Raw genomic sequence first — 22,802 nt, forward strand, 5'->3', positions numbered from 1 at the left:
GAATCGATATGGACCGATCGATGGATGCCGTTATATATATAATTTATATATCAATTGTGTTCACTCTAAATCTAATTACGGCCAGGGAAATCGTAAAGGAACCAAGTGGGAATAAGTCATTTTCCTTTGTGGAGAAACATATTAAAGAAAAAAAGCATCTTAGGCCAACTAAGTGGGTCCTTGATTTTGAAGTGCTACTATATAGAATTATATAGAATAGGTTGGATGCCAAAATTTTAAGGAAGGGGCTAATATACATTACAATCATGTATATATATAAATAAAATTTCTTCTTGAATATTAATGCTTCATGTTATATAATATAGCCCTTTTACTATATACATATATAATAACTCAACTAAAAATAACAAACTGAATCATTGTATTGTCCAGCTTCGGAAAGGTACTTTTGGAGTATTAATACATTGATATAGTATTACAAGATTTAGCAAATATGACTAATAAGTTAGAAACATTTGGGCCAATTATTTAATTAGTAGTGATTGATATTTGACCATGAATTGATGTGTACACCGGACAAATTTTCTAGATAGGTGAATTAATTAATTAAACGTTAACGTACCTCAAATATCTATAATTTAGTAATTCATCTTCACTTAATTACTAGGGGACTTTAACTTAGACAAATTTTATTTAAAATATAATTTAATAATTGAATGAAATGAATAAAATATATATTTGATAATTGACAATAAATAAAGAGTGGAGTTCTCTTCACTTCATATAGTCATCACATTATACAATATATATACAAGTAATATATGGTCAATATTATTCTCCTACGTACTGAATTGTTGTGATATGGAATGGAATTTTAATAACGGTCTTCTCAAGTAAAGTTAACAAAGTTAAAAACATATATATGAAAAAGATAAAGATATCTGAATACATACACCACAGTTTATTTTATTTTTCTTCTGAAGAATAAAACAAAATAAGAGGAGAGTACTCTTACTTTTACCAAACTTATAGATTACATTAGCACTGCACAGTTACAATCAAGCTTTTCAGATAATATATGTGCCAATGGCGATTCAAAGAAAATCTCTAGAGGAAATCCAAAGTTAACTGTAATAAATGTGTAAATTAACTAATAAAGTGAAAACAATATCTTTATTTTTAGGGTGAGAGAGGGAAGAAGCTGCTATCATGACAGAAAATATGTTTGGTGGAAAACAATGACTGATTAACCATTGTAATTATATAACACATATACATAAAATATTTTGGACATTTTCACTAATACCAACAAATATATATTTAATCATCATATATAATGAAATTCTGATTGAGTTTTTTTTAGGTATTAAAGACACTTGTTTTTACCAAAAATGGTAAGTTTCTTTTTGATCAAATTATCCTGTCAATATATTTTTTTTGGTGGATTTTTTTTTTCTTTCAATTCATAATGCATGCCTTTTACGTGAGTTTTTGCTTTTTAACATTGTACGTCCTCTTCATGCATAGTTGTGCTATTATTCTTTCAATGCTTGTATTAACACACATTCTTGCTATTCTTTAAATGCCTGTGGCTGACACGTATTCTTATGAATTGTCTAAATTCTCTTAAGATTAGTTTTTTTCCTCTAAAGTTATGATTATCTTTCTTTAAACTCTACTTTATCTTATCTTTCTTTGTTTTTTTATTTATGGGATTGAGGTATGATTTGTTCTGCCTTAATATTTTTCCTAATTTATCTTGGCACGTTTCGATCTTAGTGAATTCTTGACTTATTTCAGCACAGTGTCGTCCTTGGTCTATCTCGACTTGGTTTCTAGTGCTATCAATTTCTTGTATCTCGACTAAAGCTTTTGTATTAACTTTGGGTGTGTGCGCTTTCTCTACAATTTTGTCTTTAATTATTGAACTTCTTATGGATTTTTCAGGCTGTGTTTTCTCTTTTGTTTGGGCTTAAGTCTTGTTTAATCTATTGGGCCTTAGGTTTTAATCCTTATTTATTTATTTTTTTTTATTTAAGCGTTATATATTACAACTATGTTTTAGCTGAGACTCGAACCCAAGACTTCTAAGACACACACCTACCTATGGCCACTTGAGGTAGCCTCAAGTACTTAAATTTCTTATAAAATGATGCTTTTAATTTTTACCCCATCTTTACATTATTTTTGTTTGTCTCTCTCTAAATTACTGGGTTCTTTCATTTTACTAGTTCACTACTTTGGATCATGGTACTTCCTCTGTTATTAGGAAATAGAATCAAATCTTTGTGTAACTGTCTGTGCTCTCAACCTACAATTTTAATCCTTAGTACTTAAAGTTGAAAGAATTATTTCTTCTCTCCCTTTTCTTAGTATATAATAGAAAACGTGGACAATCGAAGCATTTCTTCACAAATCTTTGACTCTCTCTTTTCGAGCACTGCTCCTATTTTTGTTGAATTCATATTAGTCTCAAGTTCTCCTTCCAAGGAAGGTGTTGAGCACACTGAGCCCATTGACCCAGAAGTCGAGTGTTTGGGTAGTATTTCATCAATCCCTTGCTCTCGTTTTGGGGAGGGGGTAGGTGTCAGCGGTGAAACTGCCTCTTTCGAAAGTGTTACCCTTGCGATTCCTCCTCAAAGGAAATCGAAACATAAACAACCTACTACAGGTAAATGTTTATTGGAACATAAGCTAAATTGTTCTTCAATCTTAACCCGATCGAAATTAGATTCCTTGGTATTCGTTTGTGGTTTTTCCCAGGGCTAATGAGAAAGCTGATACTCCCCAAATGGAGTGAAACTTAGGGAGAAGACTAGTTGGAAAGCTGACCAAAACAGAGTGAAGGATAGGGAGAAGACTGGTTGGAAAGCTCCCCCTGAGGGGCATTGCACGATCAATTGTGATGATGCTTTGAATAAGGGTCGACCAGGAGGCAGTTTGGGTGTAATTATTCAGGAATCAGTGGGGCTTTTGGTTGCGGTTGGGGCAAGGTACTTTTGTGGTTGTTTCACAGTGCTGCTTGCTGAAGGTCTGGCCATCCAGACGGGCTTGGAGCTGGCTCAGACACTCAACATCAGAAATTTTGCAGTGGCTTCAAATAGCCAAACATTCATTAATCATCTTAAAGCGATTGTGGTCCCTTGTGCAAACTGGGGGGTCCGATAGCGCAGATTAAAGCAAGCAAGCTCCTAGACGATTGTACAAATATAAGTTTTACCACTAGGAATTGTAATCAAGTGGCTCATTCTTTAGCTAATTGGGCTCTTAGTCATAATTGTAATTTGTTTTGGCCAGAGGATTTATTATCTTGTGCTGTTGCGCTTTTAAGAGCAGATAAGTGTAATGTTGTGTAGTTTTTCTTGTTTAATATAGTTATTTTTTTGAAAAAATAAAAATCAAAAAGTGGTTAAAATTTGTACATAAAATTGAAATATTTATATGATATTATTATAGTAATATTAAATGCTAAATATTACTGATACTAATTAAAAGAGAAAAAAAGGCTAGGATCTTAGCTCTATCAAAATACAGGCGAGGCAAGCAAGTATATGTTTTAGCCAAAATTCATTATAAGGGTCAATTGAATGATGCTACAAACCAAGCAGAGGTTTATCTCTTCAAGAAAAGCAAAAGACAGTAACTCATTAGGATTCACTACTAAATTCATGTGGATTCACATATCATGATATCAATGAATATAATTTGCTAGTACAAGACTAAGATGAACTATTAGTTACCAACTGTTCTCTTCTCATTGCCAAGGAACCTAATCCATCTTACAAGTCTAACACTATCTTAGCTATATGTGGGACTAACAAATATGGACAAAAGAAAAATGCTTTCGAGTTCGGATCATTCTAGCTCAGATGCTACTAACAAATGAATGGAATGTACAAGATTTGTTTGATATTTGTAATCGACATGTCTCGCTTATCTGTACACATGAACTAAAATAGGCCACAGGTCATTTCGAAGGGTCCCGAATTCCCAAGCTCATTTTTGGACCTATGATGCAAAAAAGGGCCATAAATCATTCTTGGCCATCTAAATTGATTATGTGGTTTAATATTGTTTGGCAATATTACCATATTATACGGCAACAGGTTAATAGAACAGTGTAGACCGAAAAGCCAATTCTTAGCTCTTTTCACTGTGTAAACAGAAATTCCAAGTCAAGCAGTCTTTTTCCTATCCAAGATTAAAGTCTGTCTTACAATATAGACAAACGCAATTTGCATATGATCTTTTTATGTTTTAAGAATCTGATGTTGATTGGTGCGAGTGTGCTTTCCCTTTTCAAAACTAGTACAAAATCATTACCTCATCACCATTTTGAACCTTGGTTTATAAAGGAAATCAAAGTTGTTGAGACTAATTTAAATAAAAGTAAACTTTCATGGGTACACAAACAAAAAAAATGCTTTTAATCTGATTAAAATCATTTTTGAATGAATAAAATGAAATAGTAACATATAGCCAGACAGAGATACAATTCAGAAAGAAATTAAAAGTCGAATTAGTTTTTGATTACAACTCAGCATTGTATTTAAACCCCAAACAAAAGCTCAATGGGCATATATCCAACCGACCATTCTTCTTCTATTACAATATAACCATTAGAAACAAAATCCTAAATGATTGTCACCAAATGACAATAGACACAACAATTCAATTGTCTCGACAAAAAAAGAGAAAAAAAAGAACTAGATAATATTCACCCCTGCATCCAGAATTGATTGTCCACAAAAAGGCTCCACATAGGGATTATGCCTATAATTCGAGAAATACAATTTAGTATAACAAATATTCAACTTTTAGAATATGCAAAAAAAAAAATACTATTCAATTTTCTGAGTTCATTATAATGTAAGAGGAGATAGACGTATGAGTTACTTGAAAATATAAAATGCAGGTGAAATAAGATTCTGGTCAATGGTCATTATTACTTGAGTTTTACTAATAGTGTGCAATTTGAAACGATGAACACACAAATTGAAAATAAGATTAAAGGCTGACCTTGTTGGCAATGTTGTTGGAGAGCCAATCCAGACCCTCGTACAATCCTTCTCCTGAGGTTGCACATGTGCTCTGGATGTACCTGGAAAATTGAACAAATATTAGATTCTGTAGTGTCGAGCATTGTGTAATTAAACGAAGTAATGATGAAGATTAGATGGCTACCAGTGGCGCTGCCTGAGAGAATGAAGACCAAGCTTATCAGTGATCTCAGCTGCATTCATTGCGTTTGGAAGATCCTGTTTGTTAGCAAAAACAAGAAGAACAGCATCGCGCAGCTCATCCTGTAGAATCAGCAAAGCAAAGTAAGTTATTCTTCTTTTAAATGAGCACTTATTTTGTAGAGAAAACAATATGTAAATGGAAATTAGCAAATTGAAGAACATGCAGTGAGCAGAAACTGATAATAGCATACAATAAGTGGGCATTTTATAATCATTTCTAAACTGCTGCCAACAATATAATGATTTTCAAATAACTAAAACAGAAAGACAGTCCTTTATACATAAGTAGTCATTCAATTTAATCAATTGGTAATGCAAACTAATATATAAAATCGATTGTCAACATACCTCATTCAACATCCTATGTAATTCATCCCTTGCTTCAACAACACGATCTCTGTCATTGCTGTCCACCACAAATATGAGACCCTGTGTGTTTTGGAAGTAGTGCCTCCACAAGGGACGGATCTGAAATGGAATATGCAGGTCATTAACTCATTATTTCCAGAGCAACATAAAGCATAGACAGTGTTGAACTATCAATCATAAGGGCAACTAAAGCATTAGAAAATGAACAGGCTCATAAACTTGCTTTTATGGCTACTTAAAGGATGTGTAAACAAGCATCAAAAGTTCATACCTTGTCTTGACCCCCCACATCCCAAACTGTGAAGCTAATGTTCTTGTATTCCACAGTCTCCACATTAAAACCTGTGAAAGAAGGATTGTAATTATTACTTTTGTCAATCAGTCGTAAAAAAGAAAAAAAAAACCGCCAAAATCATGGGAGGAAAGTTTATATCAGCATTCAAAATGTTAAAAATAGATTCTGCACAGCTTAAACACAATTACTTTACGATCATATATGTGAAAAAAACAAGGCCTCTGAAATCTATAAAATAATTAGCATTTATATGTTCTATTGTGTTATTTGGAAATTTATATATCCTACATATGCAAATTATCATTAGATCACAGAATAGCAAAACTGAAAATCTCACTCTTTGAACAAACAAGAGAGAGCAAAACGGACGAGCACTTGAATTGAGTCAATAATACGAATGGAAGAACTCACCAATTGTAGGAATAGTGGTGACGATCTCCCCGAGCTTGAGCTTGTAGAGGATGGTTGTCTTACCAGCTGCATCGAGACCAACCATCAGAATTCGCATCTCTTTCTTGGCAAAAAGCCGGCTGAAAAGCTTGGTGAATGTCAGCCCCATTTGTTTTGGCTGTTGATCCCTACACATGTCAACATTACATTAGCAAACACGATACACTCCTAAATCAAACGCTGCCAAACAAAATAACTATTTTCTTGTGACGTGAAATTCAACCAGATGCTTCGTTAGATCTAATAGATCCGAAGGTAACGACAAATCTATAACCAAAAAGCTATAAATCAACATCAAAACATCTCGGCCACAAAATTATACATCAAAATATCCATTATAATCAATTCAATTTCAATTTACATCAACTCCAACAACAGATCGTATAATCTCAACAGATCCAAGAAACTAAACCATTTTACCTAACGATCCACCGCAGAATTCAAACGTACAATACAGATAGCATAAATACACATTCATTCAGACCTTTTTATATTAACAAATCCACTAAATTATAAGAGAAACTCCAAACTTATACATACAAAATGCAATCGATTCCAGAACTACACAACGCACAAGAAAATCTAAACAAAGCGAAAAATGAAGAATAACTTGTAAACCAATTCTTGAACTAGTAATGAGCAAAATCGAACGAAATTAAGATCAATCTGAAAAAGAAGAAGACGTAGAGATCTGAGATTCAAAGCATTTTACCTTCTCTGTAGAGATTTCGCAGAGGGATCTAGTGAGAGAAAGCGAAGAGAGAGAAAGAGAAGGAACGAAGCAAGCTTCAGACCAACGCGTAATAAATGGAAATGGAATGAGAAGAAAGAATTGTCAACTTGAGCGCTTTTATATCGGAAAAAATACTACCAGGTGAGGTATTGTATGAGCATTATGCCCAATGAAATTACCGAAATACCCCCAAGTCAGCTTACGTTCTAAGCGACATCTTACACTACCTTTCCAACCAGTGATTGCCACGTCATCGCAAGGGCGCCACCTAAGTCGTGGCTTTTGTTATTAATTTTTTTTAAAGCTATTTATTTATTAATTAAAACATTTGTTTTATTAATTTCGCCGCTTCAAATTTAAATGGCAAGAGTTAATAACATTCATAATAATTTTTTCAAAATAGATAACTTTTAAAATTTTAAAAAATATACTAAAAATAGGTTAGTTTTATTTTTTCAAAATATATTATTTATGCTCTATATGTGTATAAGAATTAATTTGCGGTATAAATACTTAAGTTTAACTTGTAAATAAATACAAGTTTAATTTTTTACGATAATAATATGTAAGTTATATTTTTGTAACTGTGTAGTAACTAATCGTTAAATATTAAATCATTATCTACGTGTTATTATTTTATTGGTATATTTAAATTAATTATTTTAAAAAAAAATAAAAATTTAACCGACTTGGACCAATCAAGAATTGTTATGTGACAATTTACTTAACACTTAATAGTCAGGTACTTACAAAAATTCTAAAACTATAATTTAAGTATTATTACCGCCAAAAATTAAATTTAATATTTATTTATAACTGAACGTTAAATTTATGTATCTATGCCACAAATTATTTTTATATAAAATACTATTTTTTTTTTATATTAGGGAGAAAATTTTAAACTTAAGACCTCCCCTTCTTTATTAGGAGAAATGTAGAATCACTCCATATAGAATATAGAATTTTAATAATGTATTTTAAAAAATTTGGTGTATGGTATAATATGATGAGTAATATAAAATAAAAGTGTGTTATAGTATAAAAAAAATTAATATTTATGTAATATATTTTAAATGATAAAAATAAAAAAAGTTATTAAAAGTGTCTGAGTTTTTTTTGCTCCAAAAATAAAAGAAAATTACAGCAATAAAAAAGATAAATTTTTTTTACATATACGTTTGTTGTTTAATCGAGGAAGAACAGTTGTGTTATTGAGTATTAATTTCTCTGACCAAAGAAAAGAGAGTCGTTGGTGGTTCAAATTCAAATGGTCAATTTTTATTTTTTTTGAAGAGTGCATACAGTTAAATAGTTGAAAACGATTTTGTTGGTGCCATAAATTTAAAAGCACTTTTGTGGAACAACCACAATTAATTCTGATTCTTTCTTTATTTAACTAAGGTTAAAAAAGAAATCCTGAATCCAAATGAATGCAAATCCCCCATCAAAATTTATTAACTCACTATTTATTTAACAATCTAGTACAAAAATTGGACATGATTTTGTCCCGTGAATGTACTTTCACGGAATGTATTTCGTGGTACATTAAATCGGTCTCAAGATACATTATAATTTTTTAACCCTAATTATCCCTTGATCAACCCCAGCCCTCAGATTAAATAACTCTACCATTTAACGGCTGTCGTACATCACGGAATACATTCCGTAAAAGTATATCTCAGCACAAAATCGTGTCCCTACAAATATTACCCTTTTAAAAATAGTATCAAGTACTAATATGACTATCTGAATTTTTAGTATATGAAATTGCTCTTTACATTTTCTTAAAAGAAAATTCTTGGAATTTTTATCAAGTTTAAGAATAAATCTTGTAAGTAATATAAGAACAATCTCAACTGCTTCTTACTTTTAATTTCTAGAATGTATTATTAAAATTTTATTTTATCTATTTTACCTCAAAATTTTAAATTACATCATATTTTTCTATTTTTTTATATTATTTAAATATTTTTAATATATTTTATTTATTTTATAAAAATAGAACACATGATATGACACATAGAAAAGTTATGTTTAGCTCAATTAGTAATTATCTCTCTATATTAAATTAAACAATATTTATTAAGTTAAAATATTATGTAAAATAACTAAAGTTTAGTTTATTTGATAGAAACTCACTTTTGTAATTTTTTTCTCTATAATTTAAAGATTAAATTATTTTAACTTATTATTAAGAGTGCTCTAAATTTAATGAACCTAATTTTTTTAAAAAAAAAGCAAAAGTCTAATATACATATGTAAATAAGAATTAAAAGTTATACTATACTATCGTTAAAAATAATATTATCCAGTGTTAAGAAAACTTCAACAGACCGAATAGTATTTTTTGACAACACCCAATGAAAATATTGTGAGCAACAAAATTAAAACGATGACGAGTCTTACACAAATTACAACTCAACTCAAAAACAAGTTAGTATATTCCTTATAATGAGTGACATAGTTAATGAACCTACCTTAGTTTTACTTTATTATGTACTTTACCAAAAGAGATTCATATTGTGAAATCCGAGCCCTTGAACATAATACACTGAAAAGTGAAAACTAGCCACAACAACTTCTATATTCAGCAAAAGCAAAACAAATAAATAAGTAAATAAAATAAACACACAGCTTATACCAAGTCGGTGGGAAGATATTTGATCAAAACAACATGGCATTATTGATGGAATCAAGTGAAGATAAGTTGAGCACACTACAACTTTAAGTTGGGAGTATTATTTTTCAAATCTCCACAGCACAAATCAGATATGTTTTCCCAAATTCGATATTGAAAGAAATTCAACAACACATGAGATGGAATCACAAATAAAAGATTAGTGGCAAAAAAAGTACCACTTGAGAAGGAATCTCATCCTTGTCAAGCTAAAGAATATTTTATATCACTACTCATTACTTAATGCATGAGACTAAAATAGTATAATACCCTATTGAAGAATCTAGTTGTAAACCACTCCTAATTATTACATTTTCTTTTTTTTATTACTCTATTTAATGTATGTAAGAATTCTTTAGCTTGAATGGAATACCCTTACACCAAAATTGACTTCCATATCAAATTGAAATGAAACATGAACGTGTCATTTTGAATTATGAGAATATACCTTTATGACTTAAAAGTTTGTTACCTTTAGGAGTGAATAAAGCAGAGGGAAGGTATTAGAATATGATTCTCAATCACTTGAGCTACACATCACAAACAGTATCTCAACCTAGTAGTAGTAACAGAAAGCCTAAAAATCCAAGATGAATAGCTATGTTTGCTTATTTACAGCAAAAAAATTCTTGATGGGTTTTCCTATGATGAATAGTTCCTTCCAGACACATTTCCAGCGTCCCTGCCGGGTGTGTAACTGTTATGGGGATCTCCCATGTTATGGCTGGGTGGTCCTCCTCCATAGTTGTTTTGGGGCGGTCCACTCCAGTTGTTGCTTGGTGGCATGCCACCGTAATTATTAGGTGGGTTCATGTTGTTGCGAGGAGCTCCAGCCATATTGTTCTGGGGTATTCCACCCATGTTGGGAGGCGGTGGACCCATGTTGCTGTTAGGGGGCATTCTGTGGGAGTTCGGTCCAGCATTCTGCATCGTCTGGTTTGGCATAGTAGGTGCACCCCTTTGAAAATCCCGGTTCTGTGTATTTTCTCTCCTCCTCTCAAAGTTCCTAGATCTATCAAAATTACGAGGTCTGTCATTGCGCCTATTTCTCTCATTGGCTCTAGCATTGTTCCTTATCCATTCCTCGTGGTATTTGGGATCGTATGGAACTGCTTCACCATTAATAAAAGGTTCCCCTGCCAAAAGGTGTATAAACGGTATCAACGATAAAAAGTCACGGATCATGCTCAACACAATTCTAATGATCACATAAACACCTTGGTTAACTTAATAATAGCAATCTTATATAAGATCATTGCAGCAGCACACATTGCACACGGTAAAAATGATTAAAATGTCAAGGATTATTCATAAGTTCCGATTTTCCAAAAAGCCATTTTATGCAATAAGTTATCAATGACCACTGCCTTTTCTTCATGGCATGGGTGGGCATAGTGGTTCCTGGATGACTTCAAGCAAGAGTTAACAATTCACCTAATCCTAAAAATTTACACACTTAGGAATGTCGTTCCAACGGTATGACTTTTACACTATTTCGGTAAAATGGCTATTCTATTTTAAAATAGAAGTAAAGATCATTGAAATTTCAATGCAAGGTAAAAATTATTATTTACATTTATGCATTTTAAATTTTATTTCATTTTAAAATCTATTATTGTGTTTTCATTCCTTCCAACCAAATGCAACCTTACTTGGTAAAGAAGAAAAACTCAAAAGTCAAGTGATGCAAAAAAAAAATAAATAAAAAATAATAAGATTGGATAAGAATAGTAAACGATTTCTACAAATCAAGGTTTTTTTTTTACACTCTAATCATATCACAACTTCACAAAGAAAAGGTCAGAAATAAAAGTTATAGTACACGGCTTACGAGCTAAGAAATGGCCATTCTTAAAACCAGAACACACAAAAGACATACCACACGAGCTCAATATAATATTACCTCCATAATCTTTGTTCTTTACATCCAAGTATGAATCAGGAAGAACCCATCTCACTTTAGGCAATTCTGAAAGAATTCGATCATAAAATTTGTAAGAAATACAAACCAGATAAAAAAAAAATCACAATTCAAAATTCATAGTAACAAAAAAAAAATCACAAACCCTTAATTTTATATGAAAGTTCTTCAGATACAAGAGCCCCAAATGCGAAATAACACCTAGTTGATACCGAGTAAATCTTCATTCTTGCTTCTTGCTCACTGTAAATGAGATGCATAGAGCAAATTAAGTAAATCATGAAATAATTCATAGCTTAATTGAGAACAAGCTAAACTAAATCACAGAAGCTCAAACACGCATACACGAATTGATAGAAACATCACCTTCCAACAACCATGGCTAGGGTTTTAATGTAGCTATCAATGATCTCATCCCTAGTAAGTTCACCTTCAGGCGGTTCCATGACGACAAGCCAGTGCTCAAAATCACAGCCATCGAGCAAGATTGTCTCCTTTGGGGGGCGATTGGACCAGTTAGGGTTGGGATCGTTGAGAGAGGACGAAGTCACGTTGGTTGAAAAGGACCGGAGCACTGTAGACGGAGAATTGCTTCTGCGAATAGTGATGGCTCCAACTAGAGGGCGGAGACGGTGGAGGAAAGAAATTGAGGAGCGAGATTGAAGTGTGGAAATGGAAGCTGAGGAGGTGGAGAAGGGGCGAGAAATGAAGGAGGCTATGGTTAAGGTTCTGGGAAGGGAGCGAGATAGGAAGTTGGTCGCCATGGCTGAGAAAACGAAGCTCAATGCCAAAAGGCTCAAGGTGTTTTGAAGGAAGAGAATACTCGAGGTTTTGGGAAAGAAGAGTGAAGTGGAATGAAATCAATGAACACAAATAATGTCGTTTTCATTAAATGGTGTCGTTTTTGTTAAATGATGTCGTTTTCAGTTAAACTTGTCGTTTCTCAACTGTCGTTTTTTTGGGTTGCTGAAATGCCCAACTGTCGTCTTTATCACAAAAAAAATAATAATAATAAAAAATAAAAAAATTATAATAATAAAGTAAATCCCAACTGTCGTTGTTTCTTATAAACTATTGTCGTTAATCGTAAATGTTGTCTTTTTTATTTATATATAAGATAAGGTGATTCTACAATGCACCCCTTAAAATGGATGTATTGATACATCCTCTACTTGTTTCGGCATTCAAAAGAAAATTGTTAGTCTAATTTTTTTTTATATTCATATACGTTATAGCTATTTAAAATATCCTACAAAATTTTAAGAAATTCGAAATAATTTACAATATGTAAAATAATGTTCAAACACTCTATTTTACACGCGTATAAAATAAAATAATCACGCTTGCAACACAATACTTGAATGCAATTTTCGGCGTGTAAAAATTTTCCGATTTTTTTAAAATTTTGTAGAATGTCTTAAATAAGTATAATTTACATGACCATGAGAAAAAATTTGATTAAAAAATTATTTCGGATACTAAAATAGATAGAAATGTATCGGTGTATCCCTTTTAAGGGGTGCATTATAATAAAATTTCCCTATAGTTAGATTCGATCTAATTATATATTGAATGATAAAATTTACTATCCGATTTGATTCAACTAATTTCAGTCATCAAATCTATCTTATATCCATTGGATGTTAAATTGAATAAATTATATCTATTATATATATTTCATGTATATCTATTGGTTTAATTCAAATTTCTTCAATAATTTAAACTTGTATCCATCCAATATTTTACATCTAGTATTTAAGGGATTCGATTTGATTTATACAATTCAAAAAAGTAATAATAATAAATAACATTTGGTTTGGTGACACTTTTGTGTTTTTCTAATTTTTATATATACATATTTTTTTTACTTATAATAACATAAAATTTAATTAATCATTCAAACTAAAAGAAAATATTAATTAGTTTAATTTGATATCTAAACCATGTTCCTTAAACTTTGATATCTATCAAATCATGCCTTCAAACTTTGATATGTACTAAATCATGCCCCTTGAACTTTCATCTATGTTAGAATTTTTTTACTAAAATTAGACAAAAATTCTTAAATTTAACAATCTCAATAGTTCGGAAAAATTTTTAACGGCCAAAAAAGTTTAAGAACTACGATTTAATACATGTCAAAATTCAGGAAGAAACAAATACTAATTAACCAAAGAAAATATTAAAGCCGAATGGAAGCCAAGTGATTTCTGGGTTTATAACCAACATGTAATTTTAAAACAAAAACTAAGTGCATGTTTGATAATTGCCATCGTAACTAAAAAAAAAAAAACTATTTTTTGTTTTTAAAATAAGAAAAATGATATTTTTTATCAAGTGAATGATATTGCTTTTTTTTTTTCCCTCTCTCTAAACTGGAATCGAATGATAGTTAAATCATATAAAATGTGACACGTATCTTCTCCATTCATGCAGTAGTTAAAGCCAACAACAGTAAACTAGTCTATATAATCTTGTACCAGTCAGTACAAATAATCAGTTGGCTTTTTGTAAATTATATGCAAGTCTGAAAGTATTTCTGTACAAATAAATAAAGTTAAAGAGATAAAATCATTAAACATTCTAACTTATATACACAGAATAAAATCATTAAAGTCAATATGGCTAAACTATATGGCAATAATGAACAGCAGAAATGAAAGTATATATACACACTCCCCTGTCTACTCAGCACAACTATGCTGGATCTCTCTTTTTATCCAGAACTACAAGAACTCTTTCAACCTTAACTCTGTTCTACAGATTTGAGAAACTGAAACAGAAGCCATTTTAGGAACACTAGTATTATACTCTCTTATTACTACGAAAAAAAACATGTAATAAGTGATCAAATACAGGTTTAAATAAGTTCGCATACAATGGCCCATGTAAATCTATGAAATCAACTATGATTTGAGTCCATCATGAACAAATTTTACAGTTATACCTTTGTACTAGGGATTACCTATAAGATTCGTGTTAGGTGATTAGCGCCAGTATTGTGCCCACCGATGAATTGTCTCAACCATTTGAGGAAATAATGCACTGACACTTTCATTGATTAGATCCTGGAAAAAATGAATACAGGCTTCGTCGTCCAAGTCCAGCCGGAATTTTTCTTGAAGCTGGATTACACCAGCAAACTCTTTGTCAAAGAGAGAAAAAAAAAACAGTTTAATAATAACTATAAGAGAGAGTAAAATATGAGGAGGCCACCTTGAGAATGCCTTTTTCAGGGTCAGAAGCTATATCCGGGATATTGGAACCCGCCATTAAATGAAACAAGTTCAAGATAAGATTACTAGATTTCCGGAGAATGTTGTATGCTTCACAACAATAGGATTTGAACCTTGTATAATATTGACTGCCGAGGAAGAGAAAAGAAATAATTAGTTGAAATCTCACTTGAATAAGTGGCCGATGGCCATACCAATATGTTATGAATCTCACAGGACCTTGTCCAGCAAACATGTTTACATACAAACACACAAGGGGGAGTTTCAAATTTCATAATAAATACCTTTCAGCTCCACCCATAGCCTCAACCATTTCTTTGCAAAGCTTCATAGGTGGAGGAAATGGCTTAGGATCACGACCAAGAATGAAGCCAAAATCAACATGGAAAAGGCGCCCATCATCCTGGAGGAGGAGATTGTCAAGGTGCCTGCAGAGTAGAGAGCAGACCGAAAATATCCAATATTATTTATGCACAAAGATATTGTTTAACTCTAGTTAATAAATTTAAACCTTAATTTGCACAATTTACTTAAGTGTATATCTGTGTTGTCGGATTCACTATCTTTTTCTTTTCATAATTACCTGTCACCAATGCCCAGTATATATGTGATAACAGAGTATCCAGCACAGCTCTTTATAAATGTTTCAAGACAGGTGGCTGTTATACCGAATGGTCCATGCTCATCTGGATGAAACTTCTGCAGATAGCTTATAATGCTCCTATGTTCAGAGAGAATCTGAAACAAGAAAAGAAAAAAGCTTACCATAAGCAAACCATCACTGCAAACTCTAAAAACAAATTACTTCGATTAATAAGTGACACATATTGCATTATGCATATATGCTCTTTGTACAAGCTTTTATATATATTATACATAAAGAAAATTGTGTTTCGTGCAAACTTTTTGGCAGGGTATGGAACTATTGATGTCGTTATCACTTGCAACACTGCAGTATGGAACTATTGATGTCGTTATCACTTGCTCCTCGGAATTTTGGTACATTTTACTTTGTTATAGACAATGACCATAAATTACTGATTCATAATCCGCAACTGATACTTTTTAGTTTGTTGAGAATAAACAGAAACTACTGGCTTGGAAATTCAGTTCCTGAGAAAAGCCCCTTGCAAAACAGGGGGTGAACAACCAAACACCAACAGAAAATAAAAAGTGTACTAAATATGAGGAGCCAACTAGGCACAGTCAAGAAGTTGGGGTTCAAATACGAAGTACAGAAATAGTGTATTAAATATGATGCACATCTCATTCCTACAAGGGAATTTCTTAAAACTAATGGCTATGTTAATTTTGAATAGTTGATATTCTTATCAATATAGACAAGATAAACGAATGCCATTCAATAAGTAGCATCTTTAGAATTTAATACCTGTGCTAAAGAATGAGATGGAATAAATTCCAACATTCCTTCATCTTGTCCAGTTGCTAGCACCTTATATGGAGTCAAGTGCAAATCAAGATTTTCTAGCTTAAGCAATCGATCCATCAGAGATACCATTTGAACAACCTATAGGGACCACCAAACAACACAATCATGATCAGAACATGTCTCCATGTGTGAAAGTGACACAAAAGGAGACTAGGAAACAGAGCAATACTAATTGGTCTTGTCGAATATCATCCCCCTTTTTGAAAATAACTTTACAGTTTCCACCAGCTGCTGTTCGAAAGGAAAGGCGCAAAGGATGCAATGCACTCTTGAAAATTGATGACTCTGATGGCACAATTCCAGTGATGAGGACACCAGGAGCCACTGGCGATCGGATTGGCTAAATTTAACGAACACAGAAAATGTAGCTAATTATGTCACACTAAAGCAGCTATACAATTAAAATGGACACCCAATTGCTCTTTAACAAAGACATTTAACTTAAAATATACCTCTTCAAAATAAGTAAGCTCGCTGAGAAGGCCAGAAAGTAGCTGTCTAAGTTTTTCAATTTTCTTCTGGGTATTTCCACGAACATTTCTTACATCTCTAGTAATAGAACACAACTGAGCAGTCAATTCTGTCTGACGAACTAAACTTTGCCATAATTTAAATCCATCTTCATTCCCATTCACACCAGGAGGCAACTGTTACAGAGAGGATATAGTTATTGAACTGCACAATTATTCAGTCTACCTTGGATGCATTTTTACATTTATCAAACTTTACATATATATATATATATATATTTTACAGATGCCCATATTTGTACTATCAATTGCAGCTACATAAAATTCATGCAGTGAGATTAGTACATAATATTTCCTTTCAAAGAGAAACAGGGTATAATGCACAAGAAAGGTAAGCTATGACCTTAATATTAAATGTAGATAAAGGCAGAGGCATAGCAAAGTAGAACTCACCTTTATCATGTTTTCTTCCAAAATCTCATAGGTACTGTAGAAACGTTTGGCATATGCTGGATCATGAAGTTCCACAGCAACATACCAGCGAAGAAAGCTGGCTAACTCAATGTTCCTTAATGCTGTCAAAAGACCAAAGTCTCAGAGATAATTAACAAACAAGTAAGCTGAAAATATTTTTAGTGTTGCGTGGGAACATGAGTGCATGCACACACAATTAACAAGTAAAGAGTACATACAGCGCTGCACAAGAAAATAAGAAAGACGAGATTTATCAGAGCGCTCAAATCGAAGAGCCTGAACAAGTTGAAGTAAGTAGCACTGAAGTTCTTCATCATCCGCTCTTTCAAGGACACTGACAGCATAAGCACGAACCTGGTACAAGAAGTTAATCTAAGGCACTGTACAAAAGAAATACCAAATCCCAAAGATAATAGCATAAAAGATCTGTCTTATCTTGCACACTGACCTCCTCACTTTCGAAAACAGGGGACAGCAGTTCCAATGCATCAGAAACATCAATCATTTCCCACCTGCCCATAAGCTCTAGTGCCTGTTTTGCTTCCTGCAAACACATCAATATATATAAATCTTAAGTAAATATGTATTCAGTAGTCTACAATGCCAAATAGTGAGTCCCCCTATTGAAAATCAACGATCAACGTGAAGACAAAGATGGCTCAATTAATGGCACACCATTTTTCTTTTCTTTTTAAATCTTCAAGAATTCGAGATATGCCTTCTTAACAAGCTCAATAATCACTGTAACCAAAAATGGATTGCTGACCTGAACATCACTCCACTCAACACATCGAAGGAATTTTGTAAGAGCCCTCTTTTCAGACATCAATGAGAAACGAAATTTCCACAATAATTGCCTCTCATCTCCACTCAAAGTCCTTGTTGGTGGGTATTTAAGAATCCTTTGTATCGACCTAAAAATAAACATAGGAAGTCATATACCTCAAGATTCTTACATTAATTAAAAATAAATCCATTGACAGACTAGCAGAGGAAAAAAAAAAGGCTAAGATATTTTAGTGTAAGACTTTGAAGCTTACTTTCTTTCATTGGAGCTAGGTTTAAGGTCACGGTCAATAACTCCACGGGTTAAACTTCTTGCAAGCTTTAGTTGTTTGTGCTCAGAAGGATTTATTTTCCCCACTTCTGGATCCCAAACAATGACAATTTCATTTGTTGAAGCAATAGGTGATGGTAATAAAAAATTTGCTCCTGATTCCTACATTCCAAACAAATAAACTTCATGCCAATTTCCATGAACTCAAGGACAATGTCTTTTTGGATAAGCAAACAATAAAGAGATACAAACACATTAACTTTAACTAACAATTGCCTTTGAATTCAAGAAAGAACAGGCAAGCAAGCAAACAAACACAACAACTTTCTTTTCATTTGAAATGTACCTGAAAAACAACTCGATGCTCAAAGCCACAAAACTCAACAACAAGGTATAAATTAGAATTTCCATTTATAGTGTTTTCACGCTCCTTGATTTTATCAATAGATTTGAATGCAAGACGATCTAGCCAGTCAACATGCGGGATTTGTCCTCTCTCATACTTGTTCATAAGCTTCTCCAAGCGCTCCAATTCCCCGCGTTCATGCCTAGGGACCTGTAAATAAGCTATATTACAAAATGATCCATAATCTTACCGATTAAATTCAATAGAAATCGCTACAAACCTTTCCAGGAGTAGTTGTACTAAATGATCCATCTGCAACTTTTCCTTGCCAAAGCCTGAGCTTCTGTTTTCCTGTTTTGAGCTGCCTTTTGCTATTGAAGAGAAGAATCGTTGCCCCACCAACTAATCCCTCATCTTTCCCACGTGAAACATCCCAAACCTACATTACCAGCAATATCAACAACCTTGAATCTTAAGAAAAAAATCTAAGGGAAAAACAAAAAAGTAATTATCAATAATTTGATAAATCAACAAAACATTATTACAATCATAAAACTATTGATCCAACTAGGAATATAAAGACCAACAAAAAAGAGAGGACTGCTAAAAAAAAATCCATCTTTTAACTCATAAATGCCATAAGATTTACAAAGGAGAACATTTCATTCCATTGAGTAACACAAGTATATTAAGTGAGAAGGCCAGCTTACTGTAAAAGCAAGCTGTGAGTGACCAGTTAAGTCTCGATATTTGGTGCTAAATGTGATTAGTTCATTCCAACAATATGAAGGTCCTGCAGATTCCAACCTGAGAAAGAGTAAAGAAAATATAAAAATCATCATAACTAAACCAAACAATATAACAGTAAGTTTGGCACAATAGAAGAGTTTCAGATGTTATTTCAGTAGACACAATTACAAAAAAAACATAGATAAATTATAAGGTGAAACCTTGTTCTTGTGGGTAAGCCAAATGGAGCACCATCAATGTACAAAGCACACTCCACATACAACTCCGCTTTTCTCTCATCAGTAGTTGAATCATCATCTGCAGCAAAAGAATTAAGGCTAATTAAGAAAAAAAAAATTCTATTTTGGTAGAATTGGCCAATTTTTGATCGAATTGACGTAATTTCTGGATAATACAGATTGCCCAATATTGCAATCAAGTGCTGAATTGCTTAAATTACACGCTGAGTTCATATCAAAGTCCCAAACGCAAAGAATTTGAGTAAAGCGGAAAAAGAGAATTAGGGATTGAAATTGGTACCGGAATCGAGGGATTTAGAAGGAGGCAAATTTCCTTCCAACTTATCGATTCGGAAAGTCACCGGAAGATTGATATCGCAGGACAAGAAGAACCGGAACTCGTTCCCATTCATCTTTCTCGTTCATACGCTTTTTTCAAAGCTTTTGTTTTTATCATGACTAGTTAGGAGGGCACGTGTAAGTATAGGGGTGATTTTTTTTTTTTTTTCTAAATTAGAAACTTCTTTTAATTTTGACATGTATCAAATTATTTAAAAAAATTTAGTGAAAAATATATTATATAAATAATCACTATATTAGTAAAATTGAAGGAAATTGTACATAATTTTTTATGTCTAATAATTTTAATCGTTCAAAAGTATAATATAATACATGTCAAAGTTAAGAACAAAAATTATAATCAACCAATATTATTTAAATGTGTAATTGAGCTAAAACTAGAAACATATTTTAGTTGAAATTTCATAACATTTCTTTTAATTAATGGTAAATACTATTTAAACCGTATGTTTTGCAAAAGTTACATTTAGATTTTTTATTTTATCAAAGACAAATCACATTCTGTATTTTTCAAAACAGTACAAAATAATACCTCAGCTTAATTTTTATCAATTTTTTTTAACATAACCAAAATGAGAAAACTAAATTCTAGCACATATACAAAGAAAAAAAAATATATAAATATATATATATATATAATAGTTGCAGCCAACAATCCAACAACCAGAATCTAAATCAAAATGTCCAGCCACCACTAGTTGTTGGCGAGAATATTTTGGTAATTTTTGGAGAGCCCCATCTCGCAAGAACAAGTAACACTGCTTAAAAGCGATTTGTCAATCAAGTAAAGAATCAATTCCCAACCTTCACACCTGAAGTGCTGAAGCGTGCCAAAATTGAGGTATCACCCATTATCTTCACTGAAGACAATACGACATACACCGATTTTCTACATACAGACCCGCTCCTAATAACTGTTCAACTTGCAAACAAAAGGATAAAACGAGTTTAGTTGACAAGGGAGTTCAGTTAACATCCTATTCAAAGAAACACTTACAAAAATGAGATTAGAAAAATTTCAACTGAAACCATGCAAAGTCAACTTATCCGAATTCAGGGGAGATAATGTTGTAAGTATAGGAATAATTGATCTCCCTCTAACAACGGAAGACTCGCCATTATTAGCTACCCAAATACAAGAATTCTTGGTAGTTGACCTTCCTTCAGTCTATAACATGATAATGGGTTGCCATGCGTTAATTAGAATGGGGGCAGTCAGCTCAGTAAAGCACTTATCATTAAAATTTTCAACTCAAACTAGAATAGGGACTGAAAGAAGGTCAACTACCAAGAATTTGTGTATTTGACCTAAGAGGAGTAAAACATATAGATAGGAAATTTATAAAATTATGGATTTTGTGACTAAAGAAAATGTAATGATAGAGTAAGTTGATATTAAGTACAACCTATCAAATCCTATTACATAGTTTATAAATTGAAATACACTTTTATTTTATATTAGTGCAAGTGAGAGTTTGTTGAGATTTTATGCCCTAAATAAAACTTAATTTTATTGTAATCTTATTTACTTTTAATAAAGATCAGAAATCATATCTCGACATTGTTATATGCTTTGTTCACATGTTTTATACATGATTATAGGTTTAATATATAAGTTCTATTAAATTCTGAACATATAGTAGTTATTCATAATTACAGTGATATCATCATAGTGGAAAGAAATTGTGATTATATGCTTCAAATTATTTAGTTCCATGATTTATCAGTGCATTGGATTTATACTAATGCGATAATCATCGATAATGTTTACTTACAATTAGCTAAGTAGAATGTCTTTTCCAGGACATTAGTAAAGTAAACTAGGATTGGATGTATTGGCTATACATCGGAATGGAGCGACATTGAAAATGGAAAAGATATTATAAACTCACCGTTATATTTTTTCTAAGTCAATATCACTTAATTGATTATAAATTATTTGATCTCAATCCTTAGATGGTTAAGTTATAGCTTAAATATATTGCACGAGTTCTTTGACTTATTCGTTACCAGCTTACCGTAGGAATAACCCATACTTACATCTTGAAAACTCAATAGTACAATTAAGTGAGAGTGTTAATCATATATATGAACATTTATAACTTCTATGCTTATTAGAAGTGAAACAATAGTTTTATAGAGCTTGGCTTAACACAATAAATGATAGAACACTCATTTCGGTAATTATATTAGTTTCTAAAAATATCATTTACAAGTGGCTAAGTGTTTTAAGGATAAAATACATTGAAGGGTAAAATGATAATTTTGTCCATACTCAATGTAAACCGTCCATAGAATCAATGATTGTTGTGATTGAAATAATGGATAATTCAAAGCGTATCTATACTTTGTGTATAGAGCATTCTATGTAATTAGGAGTGCAATTCTGAATCTATAATGAAGTTAGGAGGAATTAATAAGTTAAGAAATTTACTCGATAAATTTCAAAATCTACTTATTAGGAGCTTGGTTACATAGGTCCATGGTCCCCACATTGTCCGAGATAATATCATCTTTTAGACTCAACTGATTGATTTAATAAGTCAATTATAATTTAAAAATAGACTATGTCTTATTTGAGAACTTTCACCAAGTTTGGGTAATTTTGAGAAGGAAGGATATATATGAATTTATTTATTAATTAGTAAACTTTTTGAGTCTAATTAATAAATATATTAAAATTGTATTTTATTTGATAATTATTAAAAAAATTGGTATTTAAATAAATAGATGAGATAACATTATTTAAAATAGAGTGGCTAGAATCTAACTCTAAAGCTCATATGTATATT

General features: G+C 32.0%; 3 protein-coding genes and 1 long non-coding RNA gene across 7 annotated transcripts; 1 reads left to right on the forward strand and 3 right to left on the reverse strand.

The window, feature by feature from the left end:
- The first annotated feature begins 734 nt into the window (after positions 1-734).
- Positions 735-3,380, forward strand: LOC133037444 (uncharacterized). The gene is made up of 2 exons (XR_009687569.1): positions 735-2,632; positions 2,725-3,380. It is a non-coding gene; the product is annotated as an uncharacterized LOC133037444 (long non-coding RNA).
- A 1,067-nt stretch (positions 3,381-4,447) lies between these two features.
- LOC115714135 (ADP-ribosylation factor 2) lies at positions 4,448-7,189 on the reverse strand. Of its 4 annotated transcripts, none has more exons than XM_030642695.2 (7): positions 7,031-7,189; positions 6,280-6,446; positions 5,845-5,915; positions 5,553-5,672; positions 5,146-5,264; positions 4,981-5,062; positions 4,448-4,734 (listed from the first exon to the last, which is right to left on the reverse strand). In XM_030642695.2, the coding sequence occupies exons 2-7, from the start codon at positions 6,425-6,427 to the stop codon at positions 4,729-4,731; spliced, it is 546 nt and encodes a 181-aa protein (XP_030498555.1). In that variant the 5' UTR covers positions 6,428-6,446; positions 7,031-7,189; the 3' UTR covers positions 4,448-4,728. The 4 variants fall into 4 exon arrangements, with proteins under 4 accessions (XP_030498555.1, XP_030498556.1, XP_060970793.1 ...); XM_030642696.2 differs by having other exon boundaries at positions 6,280-6,436; positions 7,031-7,178; XM_061114810.1 differs by having other exon boundaries at positions 4,448-5,062.
- A 2,942-nt stretch (positions 7,190-10,131) lies between these two features.
- LOC115714250 (multiple organellar RNA editing factor 8, chloroplastic/mitochondrial) lies at positions 10,132-12,510 on the reverse strand. Its single transcript, XM_030642877.2, has 4 exons — positions 12,016-12,510; positions 11,795-11,892; positions 11,632-11,697; positions 10,132-10,864 (listed from the first exon to the last, which is right to left on the reverse strand). The coding sequence occupies exons 1-4, from the start codon at positions 12,411-12,413 to the stop codon at positions 10,371-10,373; spliced, it is 1,056 nt and encodes a 351-aa protein (XP_030498737.1). The 5' UTR covers positions 12,414-12,510; the 3' UTR covers positions 10,132-10,370.
- Positions 12,511-14,088: 1,578 nt separating this feature from the next.
- On the reverse strand, positions 14,089-20,110 carry LOC115713047 (phosphatidylinositol 3-kinase, root isoform). Its single transcript, XM_030641524.2, has 18 exons — positions 19,952-20,110; positions 19,633-19,729; positions 19,393-19,489; positions 18,963-19,121; positions 18,683-18,892; positions 18,320-18,498; positions 18,046-18,193; positions 17,728-17,823; positions 17,498-17,633; positions 17,259-17,380; positions 16,788-16,982; positions 16,505-16,675; positions 16,276-16,413; positions 15,469-15,623; positions 15,170-15,313; positions 14,866-15,013; positions 14,615-14,774; positions 14,089-14,422 (listed from the first exon to the last, which is right to left on the reverse strand). The coding sequence occupies exons 1-17, from the start codon at positions 20,061-20,063 to the stop codon at positions 14,637-14,639; spliced, it is 2,445 nt and encodes an 814-aa protein (XP_030497384.1). The 5' UTR covers positions 20,064-20,110; the 3' UTR covers positions 14,089-14,422; positions 14,615-14,636.
- Between the last annotated feature and the right edge of the window lie 2,692 nt (positions 20,111-22,802).

The sequence above is a fragment of the Cannabis sativa genome, chromosome 4, assembly GCF_029168945.1.
Source record: "Cannabis sativa cultivar Pink pepper isolate KNU-18-1 chromosome 4, ASM2916894v1, whole genome shotgun sequence".
NCBI classification, from domain to species: Eukaryota; Viridiplantae; Streptophyta; class Magnoliopsida; order Rosales; family Cannabaceae; genus Cannabis; species Cannabis sativa.

Coding starts and splice junctions, on each gene's coding strand:
- LOC115714135 (XM_061114810.1), bottom strand. CDS start 6,427: ATGGGGCTGACATTCACCAAGCTTTTCAGCCGGCTTTTTGCCAAGAAA. Junction 5,673..5,844: donor ATGTGGGGGGTCAAGACAAG/GTATGAACTTTT, acceptor ATTCCATTTCAG/ATCCGTCCCTTGTGGAGGCA. Junction 5,265..5,552: donor TACATAGGATGTTGAATGAG/GTATGTTGACAA, acceptor CTGATTCTACAG/GATGAGCTGCGCGATGCTGT.
- LOC115714250 (XM_030642877.2), bottom strand. CDS start 12,413: ATGGCGACCAACTTCCTATCTCGCTCCCTTCCCAGAACCTTAACCATA. Junction 11,893..12,015: donor CTAGCCATGGTTGTTGGAAG/GTGATGTTTCTA, acceptor TCTCATTTACAG/TGAGCAAGAAGCAAGAATGA. Junction 11,698..11,794: donor ACTTTCATATAAAATTAAGG/GTTTGTGATTTT, acceptor GAATTCTTTCAG/AATTGCCTAAAGTGAGATGG.
- LOC115713047 (XM_030641524.2), bottom strand. CDS start 20,063: ATGAATGGGAACGAGTTCCGGTTCTTCTTGTCCTGCGATATCAATCTT. Junction 19,730..19,951: donor TTCTAAATCCCTCGATTCCG/GTACCAATTTCA, acceptor CTTTTGCTGCAG/ATGATGATTCAACTACTGAT. Junction 15,624..16,275: donor CATCTCATTCTTTAGCACAG/GTATTAAATTCT, acceptor TTCTTGTTTCAG/ATTCTCTCTGAACATAGGAG.